The 12,547-nt window shown below is 35.2% G+C and overlaps 1 protein-coding gene across 21 annotated transcripts in view; it reads right to left on the bottom strand.

The window, feature by feature from the left end:
- The window catches only part of OXR1 (oxidation resistance 1), a 258,863-nt gene that overhangs the window by 32,486 nt on the left and 213,830 nt on the right, over positions 1-12,547 (bottom strand). For all 21 annotated transcript variants that reach the window (XM_088178110.1, XM_088178148.1, XM_088178190.1 and 18 more), the window contains 4 exons: positions 10,693-10,877; positions 6,647-7,437; positions 3,389-3,557; positions 134-296 (listed from right to left, as the gene is read on the bottom strand). In XM_088178110.1, coding sequence (XP_088034236.1) covers positions 134-296; positions 3,389-3,557; positions 6,647-7,437; positions 10,693-10,877 — 1,308 coding nt within the window. The remainder of the gene's footprint in view (positions 1-133; positions 297-3,388; positions 3,558-6,646; positions 7,438-10,692; positions 10,878-12,547) is intronic.

Below are 12,547 nucleotides of genomic sequence, written 5' to 3'. Positions count from 1 at the left end.
AAACTGAACAGCCATGACCATGATAATCAGACTAAGAAAGTGCTTTGTTTTTCCCCTTGGAAAATAGTTCATAACATTTTAATATATTCTTAAGAATGTATTAAAAAAAATCTTTGATACTGTTCTTCCTTACCTCCCATTCTTTAGCAGCATCTTCAGTACTTGATTCTTCAGTAGTTTCAGGCTCTTCCTTCTTTTTTACCACTATAAATCCAGGTTCCCGAAGAGACTCCCCAGTATCTTCTGCATATATCTCTGGACTCCACTGGATAAAGAAGACATACAAATGATCTGTCCTAGAAAAGTCAAGTTACAACAAAGAAAAGAAAAATAAGGTGAGTTTGTGATCTTTACAGTTGTGTCTAATAATATTAGGTATTTAAGTTTAAAATAAAAATACTATTTCATAATTTACTAAATATTAGAGACACATTTTAAAAAAATAGCTATTTTTTTTTATTTTTAAATATATGAATCTGACTCTGGAGAAAAAGTCAGGAAACAAGTTGGCAGTGGATTAGCAGTGATTTCATATACAAGCACTGTCTTTCAACCACTTCTGACCAATTGGATACCTCTGCTTAAAAGTGAGGTAACTCCCAAAATAAAACATTTAAGACTTGGAATTATTTAGAAAGAGTTACTTAAAACCAAAGTTAGAATTCAAAAAATATCTGCACGTCTGTTTTCCCCACTCCTGAAGAATAGCTGAGTACTTCCAAGATATAATCAGAATCATACAAATTGTGGGAAGTACTGCAGATGTAGAGTCCCCCCCCACTTCAGATGTGGGGAAATATGGCTGGAAGCATGCACATATATGTATAAATCATACAACCATCAACTACAGACTATTCTAACTATCACAAGTACCAAGATTCAAAGTTACCTCCTTTTAGGTTATGTGCCACAAATGGCACTGTTCTACAGTTTAGAAGAGCAAAATCACCCAAATTCACAGGAGGAAGTTATTTGCAATCCTAACAGATGTCAGTCTATCCTGTATTTACTGCAGGTGCACAGACAGAGCATTCAGGAAAAGGACTTGCAATGCACCCAGTAGTATCTCTTGATCACGGAAGAGAGATTCAGAGCTAGAGCTTCATGGCTCTGGTTACAAGAGTTTGAATACACCTCATGTCTTACTTCTGAGATATTTGCTATATCTGTGCCCTGTATTAGCATGAATAATATTTCAGCCTTTTTTTCTCCCTTCCTTAATAATCTTTGAAAAATTGAACACTTGAAGACAGCAAGAAATACAGAACTGCAAACTTTCTCAGAAGTGTAGTTGTATTTTTCATGTGCTTCCACCTAAAAGAATGCTGCACACAGGTATGTAGTAACTGCCTCTGAATAGGGTCAGTTATCTCAAGTCACCCTTGTTAAGGTTTAGGTTTGTGAATAGCAATGATAAAATGAAAAAAAAAAGGGAGGGCAAATCTTTCTGTGGCAGTAGGAAAGAACAAAACATTCTGGGTGCGTAAGGTTAGGTAAACTTTATCACAGAAGTCCAAACAAGAAGCTGCAGACTCCTCATGGACTGAATGAGACATCAGTTTTAAGTTGTCATACAAGTATGAAAGTTTGCTATAATTATACATAACTCAAAGTTCTTGAAAAGTTAAAATTGGGACTTAACACAGTTATAAAAGTACATGAAACTTGATGCTTAAGGAACTCTAAGACACTCCTTCCCAGACTGGCTCATTTGAGACTAAGAGCACTGAAATAAAGCTGGTTTGTCAGATACCTACTTTTCCCTCTTACTGTTCGGTGACAAAGACCACTGGATTGGCACTAAGTACTTTCACCTATGCAGACTAGCACTCAGCAAGGTTAACACCAAAATAAGATAATAAAACACCCCACTATGAGGACATAGCTTTTTCTTTACAAAAAATATAGGACACACGTTGAATGAATAAAGAACTGATACTGATAGCACACTGTCCCATTCAGTTAGAGACCCTTCACACCTGAAATAATTTCCAAGGAGATCAGTACAGACTGCAAAATAAGAACCATTTCTTCCAAAACAGGTGAGCAATTCTGCTTTATGCTGAAGCAAAGTGCTTGCTACATTAGAAAATGAACCAAAGAGACAGTAATAATTTTAAACAACTAATCTAGATATCATTGCCATATATGAAACATTTATCGGTTTTCAAATTAAATATGATACTACTACAACAAGCAGATTTGATTGTAACTGCAAGAGAACTCCTGGCCCAGACAGGATTAACAGCAGCAGAATTAGTGGGACAGATCTTTGACTCAAAACTTTGCATCTCCTCTACCACTTAAGAGGTTGCAGGAGTGATGTTTAAAAGCAGGTTAGTGATGCACTACCATGGACTCAATTCTACCTCCTGGATGAGTATAATACTTGGATGCAATTTCAGTCCACAGTGGCTATGACAAAAAAAAAACCTCCTGCGTTTCTTGTAGCATCTAACTTCAGTATAAAGTAATTTTGTCTGTAATCAACCTTTTCACCTTTAAATTAAAGAACCCCACTTACTTCTAATTTTCTTTATATGTTACACTTGCTAGGCATTAAATAGTCTTGCTGTTTTCCTCTGGACTCTCCAATTGATCCATATCTGTCCTCAACTGCAGTGCCCCAACTGGACATTCTATGCCATTCAGCTCAAAAGAAAAGATGGAAAAGTGACTTGAGCATTGTGGGTAGGGATTTATACCAGATGATAACTGATAGTTTTTTGTTTCTTTCTTTTCCCCAACTCTTTTACAAGGATCCTAAAACCCTTTGACAACAATCCTAAAACTCCTAAAAAACACTTTTGAGTTGAAAAGAATTCAGCATTTCCTAGTAGTAAAGATCATTTCAGTATACAAGATTGTACCAGTGAGTGAGAATGAACATCTTATGTCTTTGAATGAGTTCAACAAATTTAGGTATTTTTCCAGTAGACATGCTTAAGTTGATTCATGGAAAGATTATGTTCCATACACAAAGATAAGACAAAAGAAGCTCAGCTGGCTCTTCTGAACTCAGAAAGGAGTTTTAGGAAGTTTCCAAATAATGGGAAGCACAGGTTTTGCTACAGAACTTACTCCACCAGATAGCACTTGAATCTTTCTTTCATTATTTACTTGCTACAAACAAAAGCCTAAATAATAAAATGACAAACTACTTCCATACTTACAAGTAACTCAAGTAAATCAGTAAAATACCAGTAAGGTTATTAGGTACTCCAACGGCAAATATAATAGAAGCCAATCAACAACATTCTCAGATGCTGATCCTTTTCTGTGATTATTTAGAGATACAGTCACTGCAAAATTTTGAATGGTGCGAAAAAATAAAAAGCTGCAACACCTACTGTCAATTGCTGATTTTTAAAGTTTACCTATTTCTTACCTTTCTTGTGGAACAGCAAACCAGTACTCATGTTTTTTGTCCCTTTGTGCATACTGTTGCATTGTTGCACTTGCTTGAGAAACAAATGTTTTTCTCATGGGTTTTCCAACCCTGAGACACAGAAACTTGTGAGATCGATGCCGTCTTTTTTCTTTCATAACAGAAGAACCTATTAATAAAGACAAAGTAAGCTGTCCACAATGTACTGAAGAGCTTAACAAAATCATAAACTAATTTTATATTAGACAATTGAGGGATCTAGGACTTTTATATAAATAATGGGAGATGGGGTAAGATAGGTAAGTTTCAGCTTCCCAGGACACACCTTTTCTTCACAGCTGAAGTTCTCTTTCACTGTTTATGCAGAACACAGATCCACTAAGCACAGAAAACATCACCTTCTTGCTCTATAAACATTGCAACTATGTCTTCTCAATGGGATTTTCACCATGAAGTTTAGAACATCACTGTTCCACAGAAGACTATTTTTCTCCTAGTAACTATTTAAATGTGTGCCTCCTAATTTTAGATTTACACCTGCAGCATACAGTATAGTAAATTAGCCATAATAACATGCATTATTTGAAAGTATTTTATTAATGTGTAAGCACAAAGGAAAATTGTCAGATTGAAACAACACACTAAAAAGAAACAAAAATAAACAAAAAAGCCTGTTTCATAGGACTGGCATGCAAACTCTGTGGTAGTATTAGATAAATACTCTTCAAATTATTTGTTATTTGTGATTTTGGTCCTTCAGAGGCAGCAGATTAGGACTTCCCTGAGCTCAGAGAAGTGGGATTAAGATTCCCCGCTAACAGATAAGATAAAAAACAATTTAGCCCTGTCCCAAGTTTCAAAAAGACTATTTCAGATGCCTTTTCTTTGTGAATTCTCCAATATCTTCTTGTATATTTGATACAGAATTAATGAGAAAATATTTCAGCAATGGTTAGTGTGTCTCATGTTTGTCTTTCCTTTCAATGTCTGCCAATATTCAGCTAAGCAGCAAATATTTTGACATGTTATCATTAATGATATTTTAGCTTGTTTATACACACACAATATTATAGCTTGTTACAATTTCTCCAAAGTATCAACCACATCCAGCTTTATTTCAGTCCAATGGTTAACGAAGGTGTCTATAAAAACAGAAGCTTGGGCAACAAAAAAATAAAAGTAGATACAAATGAGACCTTTTTAGTTATTCTACTACTTTTTACTTAGTCTACTCATAAGTATCTACTTGCATTATATCACCTGTTCAACATTCAGAACAAACATCCAGATCATTAATTCCAAACTCAAACATCTGATCTCTGTTCAAAAACAGTAGTTCTCAAAACCTAAATTGTCAAAACTGCCACAAAAGAGGAAAAAATTCAACTAAGTTCCTGCTATAAAAGAGACAAAAATACTATCTAGGTAAGTTAAAAACTCATAGTATGACTACTTCAGTTTTATTTTGAAAAAGGTTACTTGAAAATGTTTGCTATATTTCAAATTTTAAATGACCTGGTGTTTTTAGTGACCTACTCTTAATAGATGTCATATTCAGTGTGATGGTTTTCAAGACTATAACAGATCTTTTACCTTGGTTCTGTTTAATCGTGCCTGTAGAAGCTCCACCAAACCTGTAACTTCATAATTTACTCGTTTATTTGCATTCTGCTAATACAACATGCAAGAATAACAAATGTAATACTTCCTACTGAAGTTGGATTGAATCGGTACAAATCTCCAAAAAAGGATTTTGTGCTTCTTTTATTTTTTTCTTCATACTTTACCCCATCAAACTTGAGTGAGGCAGCAGCACTATGTGCATATAAGTTTTCTAGCCAACATTCTTCTGTAGGATTGTATGCAGAAACTTTTTTGGTTATATATATACATATTTACTCCACAAATGCACAGATCACACAACATGCGAATAACCTGCAGTCCTTCAATGATACAATCTTACAGAAAACCAAAACTAAAGCATTTAATGCAACTGAGTTACAAATACTCATTTGTAAAAAGAGCAGCAATTGTGCCAAAGAACAGTTAGTACCTGAATTTTTTTAAAGTCCCAACTGGCAACTACTGCTTCCTAGCTGACATTTGCCAAAGAACTACTTCTAGTATTTACTGCATAGAAGTCAAACTTAGCACAGAATGATGCAAGTATTCATCTGCTTCAAATTTCAAAATTCAGCTACCTCATTAAAAGAAGGGAAAAAAACCAACCCGACCAACCAAAAAAACCCAATAAAGCCAAAACTATTAGATAGATTTTGAAGTGTAGACAAATTTCTGTTAACCAAAGAATGTACTTCTATTCAATATAATTTCAACATTAACATAGTGAATTTAACCTTCAAATGCACTTCACTTGTCTTTAATGCCTGCCACACACTAATAGATTCTTTTCTAGTCCCCCAAATATTGCACAATTAAAACAAATAGTTCAGTTATCTCCATTAGTAAAATGAGAAGACATCAGAAAATAATTTGCCAATTTTTTAGAAAGCAAAATCAAAGTCATCCAGAAACATATTTAAGTCTTTTAAAGGCACAGCATATTTCTATATGATAAAAACTTTACCAGACTTTAAGTGTAACTTCCAACAAATAATCCCAGAATCTGATCTTTGCAGAAGAATCAAGGTACTCAAGAAATAAAACCTACCTCTTGTAGTGCTGTATCCACAGCACTAGTTTCCTAGCACCTAGACTTTATTTGTCCTGAACCAAGTTTTTTGGATTCTTAACCTTGTTCTAGTCAAAGTACGACAAGATGCAAGTGAAAGAAGATTCTGAAAGCAAACACAGGTCTTAACACTCCAGTGTTTGCTGCTCACACCATAAACCTTGACCACAAAGCACACATGCTACAAATAACATCAAATTAATTCCCTAAAATTCATTCACACGCATGTGCACTGGGATCAAAATTTAAGCAACAGCTAGCTAATTGCTAAAGAACACTTTCAAATATCCTACAAAGATACTGTGATTTAATATGACCATAAATATCATTTCAATGACAAAGAATTACAAAGTTATCTCTGTTCTCAGTTTCCTAAGCAATACTTTCTCCAATCATTTATGTAAAATTTAACTTTTGAATATCTTTGAGTCATTGAGAACTATAACCAAGCACATGGAGAGATATGTTGTACAGAACAAAGAAATCCAAAATTTCCATTAAACTGGAAGGTGATACATTGCAAATCTGAAGGTTAATACTGTATCCATAAATACCCATTGACTCACCTTCTGACCGCCCATCTCCTGCAGATACAGCTTTCTGACTGATTTCTTTTTGGGAATCCTGGTGCATGTTTTCTCTTTGTTGTTTTGTTTGTTGCATAGTGTGAGTCTTCCAGAGCTTGCGGAGTTCTTCAACTTCTGCCTCTGATGTTGAGTCTTGACTTGGCTCTCCCATTTCTTTTCTTTTGCTAGATGTCTCTTGCTTTCGAGAGTCTGTGGTATCTTCACAACCCGGACATTCCTCTTCCATCTCATTACCTGCTTTTTTTCCTACTGAGGAACCTTGATCCTTGCCCACTTGTGTCTCCTTGCTGTGCTCCTCACTACCCTGTGATCTTTGTAAAGACTGCTGGAGGACATCTGCAGTATTTTCACCAGGTTCTTGTCCTCCCTTTATAGACTTTTTAGCATGTTCTGAACTTAAGTGGGTACCAAACTGTTTAACATCTCCAACCACTTCGGCACTGGGCTTTAAGTCACTGGCAGCTTCATTTGAGTCTGAAATGACTGTTAAACATTCAGCACTAGTCTGGTTTATTGTTTGGACAGATTCTGATGATGCTCCAGAAGATTTATCTTGTCGAAGCTCATCTGAGGAAATAAGTTCCTCACGTATTGGAGAGAGTTCTGATTCTGTGAATACATCTTCTGAAAGAGACTCCTCTGTGCTTCTTGGGGCAGTACTAGCACTGTCATTGCCTGTGTCCCGAACCCTGGAATCCGTGTCATCTGTATTGCTCTTTGCAGCTTTCTTGGAATGGCCAAGTTCCCTTATTGACAGCTGGTCTACATCTCTGTTGAGAAAAATAACAATGTTGTTATAACAGGTACCTCTAAAGTATCAAGCTCTTCACTATGTTTTTTGTTCAAGCTCTTAAACACCCTAAATAACAACTTAATCTAGAGCATTAGTAATAATCAGTAATAACAAGCATAAAATGTGATACCATAATGGTAAACATGGCTGATCTTTTGCCAGCATAACATAGCTGGGACTTCCCAAGCTCATGACATTACTTACACAGGAAACTCTGTTATGAAACTAACAAGATTGTGAGGGGCACTTAAAGTGTAAAAATAAAATAAAAACCAAAGTAAAACCAACAAAAAGCTACACACAACTATAATTTCTAAAGGTAAAAATCATCCAGTCTTTCAAGTTTTGTCTCCCCAAGAGGTCCTAGGAGGGGACAGATATGTCCCCACCCTACAAGGAAGCTGATACCTAGCTCACAGATAAAAAGTGAATGGCAGAAATCATAGAAATCAATGGCAGAAATCAAACCTCAGATATCAAAGCCAGTAAATGCAGAACAGTAGGAACCATCAATGTATGTCTCACTATTCTGCCTATAGAAAATACTTGAAACAGTGTTTAGTGTCTTCAGCAAGTACTTAACTTTGAGGATATCATTGTTTGGCAAAATCAATCCCAAACTACTTGATACAACTGAAGAAGCTGATAGTGTAAAAAAAAAAAGCAAGCATAAAAAATTATTTTACTCAGAGGAAATAATCTTGCTTAAACCTGCTTTTCAAAATAAACTAACTAGAAATTCTATGACTTTTAGAAGAGGAAGACTAGAAAGGTACCATGAACATGCTCAAGTAGACCTACAGAACTCAAGCTTTTCCCTGTTGTCAAAAAAACCTGGGCAATACACAGCCTTCACAAAAAATTCTCATATTGAAATGTACTCTTGACTAGAGTTCTGAACATCAGCTTTTTCACTATGAGAAGCACACCAACTCTTCCATTACCTAGCACTAAATGCTTTTAAGAAGGTTGTACATTAACCTGTTTTGAAGGACAATACATTCACTCCACAGTCTCACAAAACTTTATATCCAGTTACATCACATTACTGAGATGCTGCTAAAATTCAGCGAAGTGTTTGAAAAGCATATGCTCTTTCTTATCTACTCATTAACATAAAACTTGTAATAAGCTTTAGCTGACAGAGTAATTTTGCTTACAAAGCATGTGGATTCAGCTTTAGAATTCATTACCTATGAGACTGGGCCATTTCTTTAAATTTTCAGGATTATACTCATCATAGGTGCTCTTATACAAGCACAATGTAAGGTTCGTGAAATCCATAAAACATCTCTATGCGGTCAGACATTTTTGGTCCAGTTTCAGCATAGATTGTGGCTTATAAATAGAAACCATACTGCACAAAATTTCACTTTTAAGAACAAAAGCATCCATTTGGTTTATGACCATTTTCCATATCAGTCTGAATAATGAAAATAAGATTGCTTTCCCAAGTTTAAGCAGGTTTAACAGTTGGCAAAATTGGGAGAGTAGAAGAAGATTAACTACAACAGTGCAACATGTAGAGAAAAAAAAAAAACAAACAGTGAGAAAATATGATTTAAGTGTCAAACACCACAAGACACTTGGGTCTTGTCAGATCTAGCTGACTAGGCCTTCTGTTTATGGACTTAAAAGATTTGATTTTTGTTTTCCCCAAAATTTACAAATATGCCTCATATTTAGCTAAGGAAGAAAAGTGCAGGGACTGAAGAAAATGCTAGCAGCTAGTGTTCCACCCACTAGTTTATAAAGCTGACAAGAAAGATATATCAAATTGGACATACAGGCCTCTGAATGCAGAGTGTGACCTTTTATTAGCAGACACCTTTTCATTCCATATGCATTCATGCTATAAACAAAACAGAAAATGCATGTGCTACAGGAGCACAAAAATCAGAGGCATTATTAAGTCATTAATAAACTAAACATCTTAGAAAAATACTTGTTTTGCAACCACAGTATCATGATCCAAGCACAGAGTCATCTAATTCTTTCCACTGTGTATCAACTGAAATAGGAATTGTGAAAAACTTTTTAAAACTCAGTCTGGAAAATAAACTTCCAGAAAGAAATCATGCTGAAGGCATCATCATTCTACATCAAAAGCCCCAAAAGTACTACTGTAGCAACATGTACTTCAGCTGCCCTTTCAACAGACATGTGACATCAGGCAGTAAACAAGGCCATACCAAGATGGCACTCCCATGTTTACGACAAAACTGAGCTTAAAAATGGTGTGAGGCAAGTTACTACTTCTGAGTGTCCCTATAGTTAAGACTATCAAGAAAGAGGTGCCTAAGGTACTACCTATATGAACAGTAAGAGGGTATTTTTAAGAGTTACTGAGTATCTTAAAAAAATACAACTATTTTAAGTAGGGTATAGCGTTACATAATAAGCAAACAGCTTTACACTCTCTCGGTTAAAGAAGCCCACTTCCCTGCAGCTAGATAATCAAGGAAGTCTGTAAATGTCTGTGCTTTATGGGCTGTGACAGGTAAATGTGGCATGATTTTTTTTTAATCCTTTTTGTTTTTCAAAAGCAGAATTTATCTTTTTCTGATAACAATGTAAAAGCATAAAAACCAGAGACAACTGAACAAGGATTTCTCATAATGGTCTTCAAAGTTGATTTTAAATGCCTGCTGCAATAAACACCAGTGCTTAGAGCTCACCAATCCAAATTCACTGTTTAAACCAAAAAAAGACTACACCTAAAGGTGACTATGCAGTCCCTCCCCCAGCCATAAAAGGCCCATGATAATATATACAAATCTTAGAAAATGAGTTTATATCATTTGTCAGAGCAACAAGATTGAGAAGCAAATGAAAAACGCTAAACAATAAAAACTTATACCTAAAATTGTCAAAGCTACACTTTCTTATTGTGAACACCAGTTTTTAAATTATTGAAGAACCAAACAACACCTATTAACTGTTGCCACAGTGGGGAAGGGTCAGAGGAAATGATGTGGCACCACAGAGCTTTACAAGAGACTATTGGAGGAAATTAGAATCCACATATATATAGAAGATTTATCCTGTCTCATACATAGGATGTGAGAACTGAAGATAAAGCCAACTTTCTACAGGATCTTTCCAAGCCAATCTTTGATGTCCTTTCCTAAGAAGAAAAAGATGCAAAATGCTGGCCTCCTATACTGTATAGTCAACAATGTGGCTACAGTTCAGATTTACTCAGAACTTTACAAATACTGTTCTATCTTACATGCTTAATGACTCCTTAATTTTGCTGTCGACAATTTCCTTATACAGAGCAGCTGACATCACTTCTTCCATTGGACACATGATGCCATATTCTTCACAGCCATTCTCTTGGACCAGAGGATCCATTTTATGAGGATCAAACATGATGTTATTTGGTGTCACTAGCAGCACACCATTGACCGTACCCTAAAATGAGAGGGAAAAGAAATGGTAATTTTTCTCCTTCAAATTCCAGCTTATTCTTCATTTTTCAGTAGGAAAAAGGTGTTTTCAATTTTTTTAAAATAAAGCTGTTTTTAATTTATATTTAAGCAACCTGCTATGTTACTAAGTCACTGTTAAACACAAGAAGCTGTAACATTTTCTGGGGAAGCAAATTAATACCACCTGCTTTCCTAAAAGAAAACAGTTTTACTCTTTACAACTAATCAATAACTGGTGTTAGTAAAGTAAGAGAAACTCTTACACACTGAAGAGTACACTAAACAGCTCCTCTGAGATAAGGAGACATCCTTCCCAGATAACCACAGGGCTTAATTGGTAGGTTTGAAAGCAATTTTTGTCTAAAACTTGACTCTTAACTCTTCTCTCTCACTTTCTAGCATTTCAGAGAGACCTTCAAAACTTGTCATTTATCTTAATTTGCTTTACACGAAAGTAACAGAGAGGCCGATACAAGTCCTACTAACTTAACGGACACATTGACTGATTGGACAAACATTTACAGAATGAAACCAGAATAAAAAATACTCAAGATGATCAAAGATGAAACTTTGGATGGTTTTAATCACAATGATACTGCTCCAGTACATGAATGCAAGTAGAGTTTAAACTTGCCTATGAAAAACTTTGAGGTTGATATTGATACTATGAATTGTAGGGTTCTTATACAACACAAGTATAAAAACAAAGTTAATTTACAATATGCTGAACTTTTCTTGAACAAAGAAGTTAGAAACACATTCAAACAGCAATTGCCTGCTACAGAAATTAATTTAACTGTTGGAACAGTAGAGTTCGAGCTAAAGAATACTTCAGTCCCAGATCTTGACTTCTAAAGATCTTATAAATCTGGACAGACATTCCAAACTTTCATGCAAGAACTCACTTCACGTGCTGTTGAAGGAATTAAATATTTATCTTACTGATAAAACATTCACAAGAATTATAAACGGTGTGTATTGGAGGAGATCGTTTTCAATTTTGTTGTAAGAAGACATTAGCAGAGCACAAACACAGATACAGTTCTTCCTAACTCAAGAAATTTTGTTCCCAGGTGATGGCTGATAACCTTCACAGTAGAAAAACGAAGATCTCAAATAGTAAAAAGAAAAGTACAAGTTATAAAAGAATCCAAAACAAAAATATTATTAAAGTCTACAACAACGAGCAATGCCATTTCTAGTACGGAAAAGCGAAGACGTGTCTCAAAAGTAGCCCAAGCATCTGTATTTGAGTTTCTTAGTTGTTCAGTGCTTAATCAGATTTTACATACATCTTTTAGAGTGCAACACATGTGCTGAAGACTTTGAAGTCAGGAGAAGACATTTACATGAATTCCAAGGTGTTTAAAGTACTCAAGGCTGTTATGGGCATTTCTTTTCTATATTGTGGAAATAGACTTTCAAGGTTGTCCTCCAAGAGGACAGCTGTCAAGAGAAGTCAACTTTTTTTAATATATCTATGTGGTCTAGAAAACAAATTTAACATGACTTCAGAAGTCAATGAGTTTACTAGAAGAACAACTGCTTCTCTTTGAAGAAATATAACTTCTGTAAATTCAGTACATAATTAAAAAAGCAACAGCTTTTCTACATCGGAGCTCTTTCATTAACGGTCATGAAAACTGAATTTCA

Source organism: Sturnus vulgaris, chromosome 1, assembly GCF_052056855.1.
Source record: "Sturnus vulgaris isolate bStuVul1 chromosome 1, bStuVul1.hap1, whole genome shotgun sequence".
Lineage (NCBI taxonomy): Eukaryota > Metazoa > Chordata > Aves > Passeriformes > Sturnidae > Sturnus > Sturnus vulgaris.
The sequence above is the reverse complement of the archived record's forward strand: the minus strand, read 5'-3'. Positions and strand labels throughout refer to the sequence as shown.